This window comes from Dipodomys spectabilis, unplaced genomic scaffold (genome assembly GCF_019054845.1).
Source record: "Dipodomys spectabilis isolate Male_0828 unplaced genomic scaffold, ASM1905484v1 ptg000273l, whole genome shotgun sequence".
Lineage (NCBI taxonomy): Eukaryota > Metazoa > Chordata > Mammalia > Rodentia > Heteromyidae > Dipodomys > Dipodomys spectabilis.
The window spans coordinates 4,971,607-4,988,123 of NW_024870950.1; the positions used below are offsets into that span (position 1 = coordinate 4,971,607).

Consider the following 16,517-nt stretch of genomic DNA (forward strand, 5'->3'; position numbering starts at 1 on the left):
AAATAGCTCTGGCCTCAATACACAACGAGAGTTACAGTTCAACAGAACCAGATGCGAAAACATTAGCCACCCAGCGCAGGCTCAGCAAGGTTTCTGCTCCATTCTCCATTCTCCTTCCCCGGTGGAGTGGGGCCCTGTGCTTGGACAGCCCCTACTGGGTGGGCATTTGGAGCTGTTGCCCCGAGAGGACAAGGGCCTAGATTAGATCCAGGCCCTGCCACTGCTAGCAGGGTGGTGGAGACAGTGAGGCTTCCTTGAGGCCAGTTTCTCATCTGTGAACCATCCCGAGGGTAAGGAGTGTGCCCACAGCTGGCACAGGAAGTGCTTCATGGAAGCAGCAGCATGACTGGGAGGCTTGTGTGGGTCAAAGGGGACAGATGCAGAAGGGATGGCTTCCACACAGAATAGTGGCAGGAGAAAGGGAGACCAAACTGAGGCTTGGACCAGGGGGAGTTGATGATATCTGTTCAATTGGCAGGAGTACAAACCCCATGGCTGCATGGACGAACAATCGATCTAACAGCATCAGTACCTGGGGAGCTGATTCAGGAGGCAACCACTGTATCTGTGGATGGCCCTGCTGAGGTCAGTAAGGACAGGGGCATGGGGCCTCACCCACATCCAGGAGGTGCTGCAGGTGCATGGCTCAGAGAAAGAGGGATGCTAATGAGTCACACGGGGGCATGGGAGGGATTTCTAGCTGACAGGGCAGCAGTGGGTTTGCACAGCCCTTTGCTACCAGGAAGGGGCAGCTGCTGCAGCAGAGCAAGGGCGGAATGGAGGGCAGCCCTGGAGGGAGGGAGCCGGTCACACAGGCCTGGTACCTAGGGCCCAAGAGGGCAGTACCCTGGGCGGTGAGCTCATCCTTTGTGACAGTGCCTATTTCCCTTCCTTTAAATGAATTCCAAAAAATAGTGCCAATCCTTGTTGGGTGCTGGATGCTGGAGAGTCATAGATGAGTAAATGTGAGCCTGTGCCCAGAGCTGGATCCTTTGTGATCCTGGTAAAATCCAACTCTTGAGAGGCAGGGCTGGTCCCGCTGACTGCAGTTCTGACAACTCTGGGTCACCGAGGAGGAGCAGGGGTCTAGGAGGTCACAGCCAGGAGGGAGCACAGGTCAGCTCTGCCAGGCATATGGGAGTGAGTGGGAGGGTATTGGAGAACAGAGAACAGGCTATTGGAGCTGGCTGGAGTGCACACAGAATGAAGCCCCTCACAGCCCCATCCACAGGGGAGCTCTCAGTCAGTTGATGTAGTGGTTCCCAGGTGCCTCACGGCAAAGGATCTTAGCAACTGCAGTGAGTAGAGGGGAGAGCCAGAAATCAAGTGCTCCGTGACTTGAGGCCACAATGGGCATGCCCCTGAAGTCACTGCGAGGACAGGAGGGGCTTCCTTAGGAACCGCCAGGCTGGGTTCCCCAAGGAGGCACCCAGCCTAGCCTTGGACCACCACCTCCCTACTCCTCATCTTGTGACACAGGCTTCTGCAGGGCTGTGAGTGTGGGCTAGGAGGTTATTAGTCACAACGCAATGCCAGTCACTATCCCTGCTCAAAGGGATGACGAGAGTGCTCCCTCTCAGCACTGTCATGAGGAGTCAGGCTCAGCCAGGTGGGCCACCCCACATCGAGTGCTCAGCTGCTGTCCCGGTGAGAGTGCCACCAATGCTGACAGCCAGTTTCCACCGTTACTCCCAGGGGAAACATCCAGAGATGGCTCTCAGGATTTCTTCTAGAATGTGTTGTCTGGCGACATGAAGACACTGCTGGTATCTGGCCACAGGGGCCCAGACTGCAAGGAATGCAATGGAAGATTTCATTTGCCCAGTATTAGAGCTAGAGATGAGACATCTGGGACCAGTGAGCCTATAAGGTGCGCTCCCACGAGTGGTTCTTGTTCCACCAAGGAGGGGGCAAGCATTACTCTGGGGTGATCATCTACCGCACTGCTGCTGTGCTTGGCTCTGCATCTCCTCCAATCTGGATCGCCTCAGGTGTAGGTGCTCTTTCTCTGGCAGCAGAGTTGTCCAGGCCCCGGGAAGACAATGGGCTTGATCCCAGGGGCCTCCTTGGTCCCGTTAAGCTTCCTGCATAGGCTCGAGGTCAGGGAAGGCCTGAAGGCCTGGGAACTGTACCCTCTTCCTGGGGCCCCTCCTGAGTGGGTCAAGAAGGAGCCAAGCCCCAGGGGAGAGGGAGACATGTCCTCTGCCAGTTTCTCCCAGAGCTACTTGCCTAGGCAGCTCCCTCTGTTGATCCTGAAGTAGCTCTTCGCTGGTCAGGAATGAAGGAGGAGCCAGTGATGGGAGAATCCAGACCTGAGCCTCTGCACTGGTAGGAGAGCTGTTTACATTAGGCCAGGGGAGAGGAAAATCTCACATGGGCAACTCTGCCTCCAGGGCCCTGGGGCCCGCAGCTGCGGCGCTTTCAGGCCAGCCCAGCAGCCATCCAGGCGTGGCATGGGTCTTGCTTCCCCACTGCTATGTGCGATCTGCACCATTTGCCTTCACCAACCTAATGTGCATAGGAGGGCCATTTCCTTTCCTGCAGATGTCCCTGCCTTCTTTGTGTCCCAGAAAGTCTCTTCACAGCATAGAGCAATCTCCCCTGACACAGCACTAAGCCTCAGAGCTACACCCAGAGAGCCAAAAGAAAGCAGAATCCAGACAGGAGGGGCTGGCCCTACAGGACAGGCTGCATGCTATACGGAATAGACATAATGACTCTGGACAGGCTGGAGAGGCCCTTTGGAGAAAAGCAGCCAGCAGAGGAACAAATGTACATTTCCTGCATGCTTTCTGACCTAAACACCACCCTATGCGTCCTCGGCGCCTGGTGTGGGTCTTCCCAGGACAGCTGGGGCAGGAGAGGGGAAAGGGCACTCTGGCTTCCTGAATTCCTTTTCTCCTCCTCCCCCTGCATTCTTCTATTACTGGTTTGAGCTTGACCTTTCAAAATCATGGACCAACTTGCATATTCTGATGCCAGCTGTGGACTCGCACATGTACACACATGTGCTTCTGCCTGGAGGTTCTCACAGCCTTGAAGCACAAATATAGGCTCAGACGAAGAGCTCATGGCTCAAGGTTTTTTTTTTTTTAATTTTAATTTTTAATTTTTGCCAGTCCTGGGGCTTGAACTCAAGGCCTGGGCACTGTCCCTGAACCTCTTTGCACTCAAGGCTACCCACTCTACCACTCGAGCCACTGGCTTTTTCTGAGTAGTTTGTTAGAGCTAAGAGACTCATGGACTTCCCTGCACCAGCTGGCTTGGAACCGTGACCCTTAGATCTCAGCCTTCTGAGTATCTAGGATTATAGGGATGAGCCACTGGTGCCTGGCCTGTTGTGCATTCTCAAAGCAAGAAGCACTACTGGCTGCAGGCATTTCCTTGGTGTTCTTCCCAGGATGGAAATTCTTCCCATCTGGCATACTTCTTGTTTTTCTACGAATTCCAAGTGGGTCCCTAGCTGAAGTGAGCCAGTCTGTCAGCCTTGGCAGGCTGAGGCAAGTCTCTACCATCTCAGCATTGTTAGCCCCTATCCTTCATGGTGTGTGCCACTATGTCCAGCAAAGTTATCCCCTAGCCGTTGTAGTTGCTTGATGTTTAGAGCCCTCAAGGACCCCAACTCTGGACTGCTAGACCATAACTCTAGCCTGGGTACCCACAGTAGTTCCCTAGGCCATCCCTTCACTAGTGGGAATCAATGTCTATGTCTTAATCACCAACCCCCCCCCTCTTTTTGCTGGTCATGGGGCTTGAACTCAGAGCCCGGGCACTGTTCCTGAGCTCTTTTGCTCAAAGCTAGCACTCTACTATTTTGAGCCACAGCACCACTTCTGGTTTTTGAGTGGTTAACTGGAGATAAGAGTCTCATGGGGACTTTTCTGCCTGGGCTGGCTTCAAACTGCAATCCTTAGATCTCAGCTTCCTTGAGTAGCTTGGATTATAGGTATAAGCCACTGATACCCAGCTCACCAACCTCTCTGGGCCCAGGAAGAAAAAAACACACCTCACAGAAGATAGGTCAGATCAGAAGATCCTGGGAGAGCCAGTTCTATTCTGAGCTATAGGGCTTGGATGTCTCCATTCAGAGGGTGCAGAAGATGGTAGGGCAGGGCTCTGGGCTGATTCAAGGTCCCTTTCCCTGGCTTCCTCCCTGACCTCCACTCATTGTGACCCCCTCCCTCCAAGAAGAGCCTTTCCTTCTTCCTGTCTTGGTTCAGTTCCCATACTCTAGTCTGCCCTTCCCCCTGTGACTAACATCCCTGCTATCTTTCCCAGGAACTTCAGGTTGGGTCCCCTGTGCTCACTTGGGGACAGAGGGTAGAGAGTGTACTCCTGTGCTGAGGGACAAGGGGTGGGAGCCCCATGGGGATCTTGGGGGTCAGGATGTAGGAAATGCTTCCCTGACCTGACCATGGTGACTACTAATTGCCATGACTTGTTGGAGATCAGAGGAAACTGGGCCCCCAAGCAAACAATAGTGTCCTGAGGAAATAGGGAGAAAAGAAGGAAGCAGGCTGCTGCCACAGCCCCCACTCCCCTCTCCAGCACAGGCAGAACACACAGGGAGGTGGCGATTGCAGGGCTAAGGAGGCCCAGGGCTTTCCGTGTAATGGGGAAGTGTTTTTGATACATATGCCTTCTGCAATCTGACCTGGCATATGGGAATCTAGTGACACCCTCAACTTTTCAGATGGCCTAATCTCTGAACAAATAGGCCCAAGGAGTTTCTACTGGGCCAGGTAGATGGTCTATAGACCTGCCATCAGTTGGACGAGGCTGCAGAATGATGCTGTCATTGATAGGTCCTGAGCTTGTGTAACACCGAAGAAGACTTGGTGTGTGGATATCAAGAGGGGATGACACACTCAGGCAGACAACCCAGCCTCACTGGGTACTTTCCTATCAACTGATGTCCTGGGGCTTTTTCTAGGATCACCTGCTAGAGAGAGGTGATATCTGCCTGGGAGGGGAGGAGCTAGGCAGTAGGCTGTCCAAGGAAAAGAGCCACCTGCTGTATGGAATGAACACAAAAGATGAGCCTTCAGAATGCACTGGCTACTTCCAAGGACTAGCCTGAAACAGCCTGTTATTTTGAATCATCCTGGGTCCTGCCTGGGCTGCCTGCCATGTTGAGAGTTGTTTTGAGTTTCTCAGTGAAATGTCTGTATAGCCTCTTCCACCTGTGAGACCAGAGACGGAGGGTCCTGGCCTCCTGTCTGGAGAGACACTGCCTAGGTAAGAAACCATCAGCTGCCTCTGATGGTCAGCCAGTGGGTTCAAAGCATCGAAGGTACAAGAAGATGAGAGAAAACAGTAATTAGGATGTGTTCTAATGGGATGGTGGAGTGTGAGCCAGAAGACTGCAAGAGGGCGAGGTGTGGCTGTCTCTTTTATGGTGACAGACTGTGGGCAGGAAATCTACTGATCCCTCATACTCTGGTACAACTCAGGGGCTCATAAATGGTAGAATGAAGAACTTCCTGGTCCAGCACTAGCATTTTACAGGCCCCTGGGACAGGAGGTCTCAAAGGCATACTTACTGGGAGGATTCAGCATGCTGGTTCTGCCAGAGGTGGGCACCAGAAGCTCTGAGTGGCTGATGTGGAGATCAGGACCATCAGGTGGGCCTATGTCATCGGTCTGGCCTGCCGGGGAGGAAGCAATTTCTGCCAGCACCTCCAGATCTTTCAGGACAACCTGGGGAGACAAGAGGAGGATGAGGGGTGAGGTTCCTACTGTGAGCTGAACTGATCTGGTAGAAGTAAGCTCAGAGACAGAGAGCTACCACCAAGACCATGGCTCAGAAGAGTGTAATGGAGGTATAGACTGAAGAGGCTACACAGGGCAGTAGATTGATGGGGTGAAGCGGGAGGTCTGGAGGATAGTTGGAATCGGGATGTGAGTTGCCTTTCCACTAACTCTTATGTGGTCCTCAGCAGGGATTACAGGGGTCCACAAGAAACATGGGGCTTGGTACTAGGATGTACTATGCACACCTGTATCTCAGGGCTCCTGGGCTGTATGAGGACCAGAGAGAGTGCACTCCAGGCCACGTTCTGCTGTGTGCACTGGCTTCAGCCCTGCCCAACACCCTGCCACAGGATAGTGCTTCGGCAGAGCCTCCACGTTTGGGGCATGACTTTTTTTTTTTTTTTTGAGTCCGGTCATGGGGTCTGAACTCTGGGCCTGGGCGCTGTCCCTCAGCTCTTCAGCTCAAGGCTAGCGCTCTACCACTTGAGCCACAGCGCCACTGCCGGCTTTTTTCTTTTCTCTGCTTATGTGGTGCTGAGGAATCGAACCCAGGGCCTCATGCATGCAAGGCAAGAGCTCTACCACTGAGCCACCTTTCCAGCCCTGGGGCATGACTTCTAATGTTCAGCCATGACTGGGTGGAGCAAAGCTTCTGGAACCTGACTACCTGCCTGCTGAGGTCTTCCAAGAGGCAGAATGGAGTATGGGAGATAGTTCGGAGAGTGAGTGCAAGTCACATAGTGTTACAACCCTGAGCTGTCCCTACAATCCAGAACATCCCTGGTAGAACAGCCTTGGTAAAAGCGGTACCATTTCTCCTGGCAGGAAGCCTGAAGCTGGTGGCTTATTCCGTAATTCCAGCTACTCAGAAGGCTGAGATTGGAGGATTGAGGTTTAAAGTCAGCCTGGGTAGAACATTCTTCAAGGTACCATCTCTAATTACCCAGAAAATGCTAGATGGGAGGTATGGATTAAGTGGCAGAACACCTGCTGTGAGCAAGAAAGCCAAGTGACACCTGCTCAACGTGCTTCTCCAACAAGGAGGTATCTGGTGAGTGGTTATTATTTCCATTAGACAAGCAGTCTGGGTAGAGTCAGCGGCATGTGAGGCCTGACTTCTGAGTGGCTCCATGGTATGTGGAAGAAGAGGAAGCTGTCCGTACTGCCAGCCAGAACCAACGCTTGTCATCAGCATTACCTTTAAACAGTCTCACTGAGGTTTGGCCAGTCCCTAGCTCAAAGTTATAGCGAGTCTCCTCACACTCAGATCTGGTCCCCCAACTTGAGCCTGATCATAACACTACTCAGGACCTTGTGGCCAGACAATCATAACTTCTAATCTGTACCCTGACCCTCAGGTGCATGATCCTGGGCCATTTAACTTCATCCATCACAGCCTTCCTCCTCCCAGTATCTATCGAGAAGCTACTTCAGCTACTACAGCTCTCCAGTTGTAGGATTTATGATGCTGGGTTGGCCAACCTCTGCCTTTGATGAATCACAGGCTCATGGGGACACACGGGTAAGCATTTACTGACAAAATAGGCTGGAGCCAGCAACTCAGCCTGAGGGGAGCCAGAGACTCCAGAAGCATTTGAGCATGAGTTTGCCAAGGGAATGGGGAGAAAAAGGTGAGAAAGGCATTTGAAGCATCTTTATAGCATAAGCTACTCACAAATGCAGGAATGAGGTAGCACATTCCGGAAACTAAGCTGGGGTCTAGTTCCAGAGAGGTTGCAGGCCAGAGGGAATGACTGGGACAGATGTTCATAAGCTTATGAACCAGACAAAGGAGTCTGCTTTGTCAGTATTAGGGAGTCTCAGTTCCCCCACATATGCAAGTGAGCTTGACCTTCCAAGATTGCCCTTCAGACTAGAGGAGATATACCTGGTTGTCTGTGGCTGAGGATATAAGCCACCATGGATTGAAAAAGTTAGAGGGAAAAAAATGTAGTAGATGTAGACATTTTTCTTGTCATTATTCCCTAAGCAATACAGTACAACTCTTTACATTGCATTAGAGATGAGTTCGAGCATATGGAATGATGTATGTAGGTATGTAGGTTTATATAGGGATGTAAGCCTCTTTGGATTCTGGCATTATGGGGATCCTGGAACATATCCCCTAAAGACACAGGCAATGACTGTATCTTATGCACCAAGTGCAGAAAGTAGGCACAAAGACAGGCTGGCTCACTTCCTCTGTAACATGTTTTTTGGACTCACAGTTACTGTTCAGTCACCCTGGCTTGGGCCAGCAGTGCCCACATCAAGGGTTTCTGAAGACAATGTGCATCTCTGAACCTCCGCTTCCCTACTAGCGATCATGGCCAACAAAACTGCATATTTTACATTTTGATTTCCCTTATTTTAGGAAGTTTAATACCAAATGGCAAATGGATGCAAATTATACTTCGATTGCACAATTCAAGCCGGAAATGTTGTCTACATGTTCCTTGGTAATCCCAGCCACTCCTTTTGTGCTCACACATCAAATGATTTGTCTCTGATTTCTCTGGGGCTGTCAGAAAGCTCACAGTCCTGCCTGGGGCAACACCACTTGTACTCATGTGGGTGCACACAAACACACACCCACCCACCGACCCACACCCACGTAAACACCAGGGTTAAAGCAGAAATTGGAACAATGATATCACCCCCTCCATTTCACAGAAGTGAGGAAGAGAAGGGGTGGCCTGACGGAGCACAGGTTGCTGCTTAATATGGGCAGTGGGGACAGACTGGGAGGCACCATGGTTGTGTGGTGGTCTTTGATTTCCAGCTCTGGAGCTCACTGGACCTGACTTGCACCTTGAGGATTTGTAATGTAGGAGGAGAGCCTTGATAGAGAAGGGACTCTGATAAGAGCTAGAGATGGCAAGGAGCTGCCCTCCTAGTTGGACGGGCCCTGAGTCCAGGCCCTGTAGGGCACGGTGCCCCACTCTTCTAGAGACCCCCCAGCCCTTGCTGCGTGGGGAGGAAGCTCTGAATGAGGACCAGGTGACTCTGGCAGCCTTGCTTCCCAAGACACACAGAGAAAGGGCTCCAGAGCTAGGGAGCTCATGTGGCCCATGTGGCTTTGCCTCTAGGAAAACAGATCCAGTTCTCCTGGGTCCATGCCCATGGCTGGCCTGGAGTCCTGGCTCTGAGGATGGGGAATGGCTCAAAGAAAGCAGGAGGAAGCCACACCAATTAGTATGCGCTACACAGCGTTTTTTTTTGCAAAATGAATATAAAACACTTGTGCTTTCTTTTTGTGTGAGAGAAAGAAGGGGGGAAAAGAAGGAGGGAGAGGGAGGTTACAAGAAAGCAATATTCTGCAGGAGCAGGAGTGCCTGCTGTTACCATAGCAGCGGGAGGGGGTGGGGACGGCCCATCAGCTGGTCCCTGACTCAGGAGCTGAATGGGGTGGCTTTGCCTCCTCTCTGGAGTACAAGGGTCAAGGCTGAGGACAACTGAGTAGAGTGCACCTGGTACAGCTTGGGGGAGACCTCAGGGCAGGCCTGAAGGGAAGGGGCTTATCTTCTATGGGGACAGACAAAGAGGAGCAAGCCAGGGATTTCTGGGGAGAATCCCCTTTGTGCCAGCGTTGGGTGCCTTCTCATAGTTAGGGGGCAACATGTGGATGGGGGTCACTGTGGGCTGCCACTCTCATATATTTCAGAGGCAAAAAACAGCTCTCAGAGATGGTACCTTTTCCTATTCCTTTCATTAGTCTATCCTGCATCCACCATCCCAACACTTGTCCACAGCCCAGCCCTGAAAAGCACTTGGCCTGCCCTCCTCTCTGTCTGCTGTGGCTAGTCCTCTGCCATCCTGGAGACTGGAGTTGGGCATTGCATGGCCAAGAAGCCCATTCTTGCCTACCATCAAGCATCCTCAGCTGGAAATGCCAGGTGAGACACTTGGCATATGTTGCCCTGCAGTTTATGGGAAGGAAGGAAGGAAGGAAGGAAAATGGATGATTCTGAATGACTTCTGCCAAGGGAAAGGACAGAGAAATTTATTACAGTGTACCCACAGAGCTTCGAGAAACATTTAGAAAGCTTTGGGTTTGCAATGGCCACCGTGGCTGGCTTAGCATCCCAGCTCCTGCAGGGGAAATCCTTATGTTGACAAGAAATCACCAATCTGGGCTCTCTCCAGACCCGGCTGGGAGGAAGTGGCAAGAATGTTCCCAAGGGAATGTTCTTGGTACTGGTGGGAAAGGCGATTTCAGCTCCAGGCCCTGGAAGCTGCAGTCTGGTTGGCACAGGCCTTTGCCAAGGGCTATCTGCTGTTGCTGTCCACAGTGGTGAGGTCGCAGGGCCTTGTCTGGGTTCTGGATTAGGTCAGGCTGCTCCTCAGACTGTGAAGCAGAGTTGATATGAAGGGTAGAGGCATGAAAGCCACAAACTTTGGGCCTTTCTGCTTTCTTCCAGACAGACTCTGACTCGTTTCTTCATACATGTATAGCCTAGCAGGCCAGGCCTTCTCAGTCCCCTAATACATTCAGAATGATTCCTGCTGTCTTGCAGCATGGTGAGCTAGCCAGGAGCTCACCCTAGGAAGCCAGCCTGAAGGCCAAAGGGGTCTCTGCAAGCCAAGAACAGTGGGAAAGAAAGGCACCCACACCAGCCAGCACCAGGGCCAAAGGCCTCCGCCCTGGACACCAAGTAAATACAGCTTGAAAAAGCAGCAATGGGACTGGCATTCCGAGAAGAGCTGTGGTCTACAATGGGGCACAGTAAGCCTGCCTCCCACCACAAGGCAGGCAGGCATTGCACTTCGGGGATGGATGAAGAAGACTGCTCACGCCCAGACCTAGTTTATCTCCCATTCAGAAAACCACTCTGAGTAAAACCTTTTTGTGTCTTGGTAAAGCATAAACAACTTAAAAATACACACATCTACATCTTGGTTAGTGTTGCTTGACTTGGAGCACAAGCCCTCGGGAAACAAGGCAGCTTCCTTTAAATGGACTTTGGAAATCTTTCCTTAAGTGCCTAGTTCTTTGCTGTGTGTGCAAAAGGCCAGCACCTAATGCTACTGTCAGCCTCCTGATAAAGTAGTGCAGCACAGTGTGGGCTCTGGCAGCTGTCCCTCTGGGGGTACAGAGAAAAGCAAGGCCTGCCCGGGACATGATAGCTTGGAGATCAGAGCCCTCACGCTCCTTCTTGCTTAGCCCAGCCTTTGATCACGTCCCCCATCCCGGGCCCTTGACCAGGAGGGTCCCCCCTCAGGGCTATAAATTCTCCCGGGAGCCGGGCAGGAAGTTCAGTGCAGTGGGAGAGCAATGCTCACTCACCCTCCTTAGAGCCTGGTTACCAAGTGATAAGCCAGGGCCATAGCAACCAGGAGAGGGGCTCCTGCCTACCTCGAGGGCTTGGGTGAATCCCAGCTTACTTTCAAGAGACACACAGCTCCAGTCCTGAGGAGGCAGCTTCTTTCTTAAGGCTTATGTGTTCTGGCAGAGAGAGCCCTGGAGACGTGGGACAGGGTGAGTGGACTCACTATGCAGCCAAACTCTCATCCTTTCACCTTCTTTGTTTGTTGTGTGTGCGCGTGCGCATGTGCACGCTAGCTTTTTTGTTCCAGACTGGTGTCATACCACTTCAATCACAGCTGCTCCACTTCCACCTTCTTAGTTTCTGAGCACCTATCATGGGCTAGATAGACTCTGCCCTCCCAGAGCCCCCTGTTAAGCTGTCATCATCAAGGCTGATACAGGCTAGCAGAAGGTCTGAGTGAATAGGATTCGTGCAAAAGAGGTATGGGGGTATGGGTGGTGGGGAGAGCTTCATGAAGCATCTAAGAGGAGATCTTGATCAAGTTTCTTAACTTCTCTGGGCTTTAGCTTCCTCTTAGGTGAAAAGTTCCCTTTTACGAGGGTTGTGGTGAACATAGACCTAATTCCTGGCTGGACATGGTGGTGCATGCTTGCAATCCCAGTTACTGAGATCAGAAGGATCATGGTTCAAGGCCAGGTCAGGCAAAAACATTAGCAAAACCCCATCTCCAAAAATAAGCCTGTGTTGTGGGCACATCTCTCACTCCAGCTACATGGAGAGGCATAGGCAGAAGGCTTGCAGTCCAGGCTAGTCTTAGGCACAAAACATAAGACCCTATCTGGGGCGTGGCTTAAGTGCTAGAGCATCTATCAAGCAAATGTGAGGCTCTGAATTTAAACCCCAGTACTGCTAAACACCCCTATGCCCTCTTTGGGCCCCTAGCAGTGGCTACCGATCCCTTAACTGGGCTATGGAGGGCAGCTGCTAGAATTTGGGCTTCGAGTCCTGGCTGGCCCCAAAGAAGGCCTAGAGATTGGTGCTGGACTCCAGCACCTTTCCCTGGCTGTGGGGTTTCCTGTCCCTGTAAGGCCAGCCTCCGGAATGCTGAGTGTGGGCAGTATCCAGTGCCCTTTTGCTGCAGCAAAAGGTCCTGCACAGCTTCCCATGTGAGGCAAGCTCCTAGCTGAGGAATCAAGCTACTGGGATGTTATGCTTTAGTTCTCAAGGAATAACATATAAAATTTTTACCTTATTGAGTGATCTGATTTTAAAGAAACCTGCAGAACTGAGGCAGGAGTAGAAGGGCTGCTTTTGTTTTGAAGGGTGGATGGAATGATAATTGGAGTGAAATAAAAACCGAGGCAAAGAAGCGAGGAGGAAGAACGAGCCCCATTCTTAGTCATTCATAATACTGTTCACTTTTGAGCAGACGGCATTAGTATTCTAGGGAGTGGAGTCAGGACCACACAGATTCAGAGCTGGAAAGGACCAGAGACATCTCAGCCACTGGCCTGGGCCCTTCAGGAGAAGGCCCGATGGGGAGGGCTTCTGGCCTGAGCTTGGGAGAGAAGTTTTTACCTTCTGAATGCATCAGTGAGTAGCTCAGGGGTAGCTCCGAAGGACCTGGGAAGGAGCAGGGGAACAGGGTCAAAATGAATGCTCAGAGGGGGGAAGGTACACCCACAACTGAAGGTGAGCCAAGGACAAAACACTGTCAATGCAATGTTGGGACTGGGCCTGGATGAAGTAGTACCCTCATGTAGGCTGGTCCCAGGCTTTAGATGCTTTGGAGTCAGATCTATCCCACATCAAAATTTGTCACCCAAGTCTTCATCTGGCAGTGTGACCTTAGGCAAGTCATTCTTACACCTCAACTTCATAAGTCAAACTGAGATAGCTTAAACCTTTTTAGGATAGCTGGGCAGATTTTGTTAGGGTACTGGAGAAGAGTGCACACACCTTTAAACTTTAGCGGGTGCTCTGTCCTTCCCCAGACATGCTGCACCTGCCACAGTTTGTGGCCCCAGTGGGGCCACTACAAGCTCCTCAAATGCCCTCAACGGGGAACCTCTAAATAAGTGGAAGCCCCCCATTGAAAGCAGATACTGGAGGATGGGCAGTAACCAACAGAAGGCCCTCACTCTGGAGACTGGAAAGAAGAGCCTGAGTCACCTTGGACCTAGGAGGACCAGAGCTGTCCACTACCATTTTATAGCAAGCACCTGGGCTTTCCCCTAGGGGAGCCTTCATGCCCAAGTTCCTCTTGTCACTAAATAAAACACAAAGTCAGCCCAGGTGGTTAATTACCAGACCAAAGTAACAAGGACCCTTTGGAAAAGGGTAAGTCGAGGAAACACTGAGGCAGACAGGATGCAGTGAAGAGGAAAGAGACTTAATGAGAGGGCCATTCCTGCCCTGAGACAGAAGACGCCCAAGCCCCAGATCTGTACAGGGCCCATCTCAGGCCACCTGTGTGCCTTCTTCCTTGAGAGAGATCTCTTTAGATTTTCTGTGGCATTTCTCCTGGGGCCTAGACAGTAGAAACAGGTGAAGTCTATTTCTCCCCGGACAAACTGTCCTTAAATACAGTCTAGGGCACAGCAGAGTCATTCCTTGGGAACCCACTCTGCTGGGGAGGGGCTGAGAGGCTCAGAGATAGAGATTGGCTGGACAGGCTGAGACTCACACCAGAAAAGAACCAACAGCTCCCAAGGTGCCCAGTTCCCTCCCCTTAGTGGTTTGCAGGTCTGGGATATCCCACCGGGGTTGAGGACAGGGAAGGCAGCAAGCTGCTATGGATGGCTGCATCCAGAGGGTACTTTGAGCTCCTTTACAAAAAGCTCTATTTCAGCTGCTTCCAAATCAATTCCTTGGACCTACACTCCATGCCCCTTTCCTCTTAGGTCACGGCCTGTGCCTCACTGGTTTTGATGGCTGCTCACAGTCTTCATATAGTTGGGCTCCTAAGTTAGACTACCACAGCTGTGAATAACATCCCCTGAATCCAGACTTTCAATTTTTTTAGCAATGTGATTCTCATTCTTTTTGCTGCTTCACCAGTCCTATCAGCTGTAACCTGAAATCAGCAACTTCTGATGGCGACTTTGAAGCTAAGGGAAGGGAAAAGCGAGGAGCCTCCTGGGTTGAGTCTCCTCAATACCCCAATTCCAAATGCGGAGAAGATGCTGAGGGGCTGCCAAATAAGCTCCACAGCAGAAAGCTGGTCCAGATGATGACTGGGCCCATGGGGTGTGCCTCCTAGCCTAAGAGCTTTTGCTTTTGAGATGAGGCTCTGCCGACGGTGCCCTTTCTCTTCTTCCCGGATGGGAAAAGCCAGCTGGAGCCCTCCCCCACTTGAGCCAGAGGAGTGATGCTGGAAAGATGCTGATGACGGGCTCTGATGAGAGAGGCTGATGCTGGATTCTGCCTTGCTCTTGTGCTGGGCACCTTCAACCCATGGGTTTTGAGAGGTGGGGAAGGAAGGAAGGAAGGACACAGAGGGGCATAAATCCAAACCCCTACTTGGTCCCCTGCTTGGGCTTCTTAGATCCTGGAGATGGAACACAAGTCCCTCAAGCACGCTTGTGCTCCTCAGTCTTCTCAAGGCAGGCAGGAAACAGAGGACAGAGAGGAGTCTCTACTCCAGCTCTGGCTGCTGAAGCTACAGGGAGGGCTTTTGGCAGACAAAGTGTCCATCTTGTTGATGGCCCCTCTCTTGAAATGACTACAAGCATTAGAGGGTCCTGCTTACCTCCTCAGTTTCTGTGTGCTGGGTCCTGTGCTAAGAATTTGATATTCATGGTCTCATTTAATCCCCCGACAAACCTTGAGAGGTAGAGGGAGGCTTTTTTGTTATCTTCCTTGCATCTATAAGGAAACTGAGGTTCAGAGAGACTAGGGCACTTGTTCAAGGCCAACCAACCATTAAGTGAAGAGCCAAGACTGGTCTCCTGAACTGTATGCCCTAAAGCCCGTGATCTAAGTAGGGCGGGGGAGGGGAACATTACCAGAAAGGGGTGCCATTCTTAATTCTAATAGAAACATAAAACACGGGAATGACCCTCAGATGAGGAAGACTTCTATGCAGGAAGACCCTGAGGCTGTCCTGAAGGACACAAGATGACTTACTGGGGAGGAGCCTTGCTTGTGAGTGGGGAGTTTATCATGTCCGAGGGGCTGATTTGAGGATGGACAGCTACATGTGCTGGGCAGGGTCCAATGGGTGCTTCACCCTTTCTCTGGGAAGAGTGGTTTAGAAGGCAGGTGTAAACATCATTAACCCCTCTTCATGGGTCCAGGAAGCTAAAGTCCTCACTCAAAGTCTCTGGCAAGGAAGCAGCAGAGCTAAGATCCAGGCCTGGGACAGCTAACTAATTGTCCAGACTGTCAACGTTCACTTAAGAGGGGATGGATGTTCTTCCTAGTCTCTTCTATTGGGACTGAGATCCCTTGAGAATTTTAAATGCAGGCTGGAGGGCAGGTGCCGGGCAGTGAGGGGACTAGCACCACTGTCAGGAGGATGGAGAGGATGTCTGTCCAGTGGACGCTCAGGCTGGGACATGACTGCCCCAGTCCACGTGGGGGTCCAGCAGGAAGCTTCTGAGCATGCGCCCCACATTCCATGCAGAGGAAATCAAGGTCATGTTTTCACTTAAAAAAAGAAGTAATTGGATCTCTAGCTAATGGGAGGATTTCTATTCCAGTGCCAAGAATATTAATTTGACACCTGCGAATTCTTTCTGACAAAAGGGATCTTGACACAATGTCTACCAGGCAGTACTGAGGAAACAGCCACTTATGTGAATAAGGGAAAAGCAGAGGCAACAGAGGATACCAGAAGGGTGTGGCCTATGGAGCTGTCAGTCTGGCAGAACTGAGGAACAGCAGCAGATGAGACATCCCAGTGAGGCCAAGTGCCAATGGGACTGTGAATAGTGGTGTGTGGGTGTGGGGAGGGGGTAGGGGAGTAGAGCTAGACTTCTGAGCTCTGCCCTCCCTATGCCCAGCTCTTGCGTCATTACTAACACCTGGGTACAGCCTGTCCCCTGAGGTCAGCACTCTTTGCCAGCGCGAGGAGAGTGAGTTTATCATGATTATATTGGGAGAGAAAGACATTTGCCAGAGAGATGACAAATTGCAAGAACCAAATATACAAAGAGCTTCTACAAATCAATAAGAAAGATGGACAAGGGATTTGAGGGCTGAAGGGAAGCTTTTTCAAACTACATGCATCTCCACATCAAACTGAAATATCTCTCAAGAGAAAAAGTCCAGAAACTCTTCTCCTCTAGGAGAAAATGGGCTGATCCCACTAGACCAGGCATCCTACCTCCACTGCTTCTGCACTGGCTAACACACGGTAACTCAACAGTGAAGGGAACAGGTTTTGAAGTTTAACAGTGCTGGCTTTGAGTGTGGGCTATTGCACCAACTTGCTGCAAGCCAGTTACTAAACCTTCCTTAGCTTTTTGAACTGAGAAATGGCAATAACAA

The 16,517-nt window shown here is 51.3% G+C and overlaps 1 protein-coding gene across 2 annotated transcripts in view; it reads right to left on the reverse strand.

The window, feature by feature from the left end:
• The window catches only part of Vac14 (VAC14 component of PIKFYVE complex), a 93,387-nt gene that overhangs the window by 42,371 nt on the left and 34,499 nt on the right, over window positions 1-16,517 (reverse strand). For both annotated transcript variants that reach the window (XM_042700984.1, XM_042700983.1), the window contains exon 13: window positions 5,544-5,700. In XM_042700984.1, coding sequence (XP_042556918.1) covers window positions 5,544-5,700 — 157 coding nt within the window. The remainder of the gene's footprint in view (window positions 1-5,543; window positions 5,701-16,517) is intronic.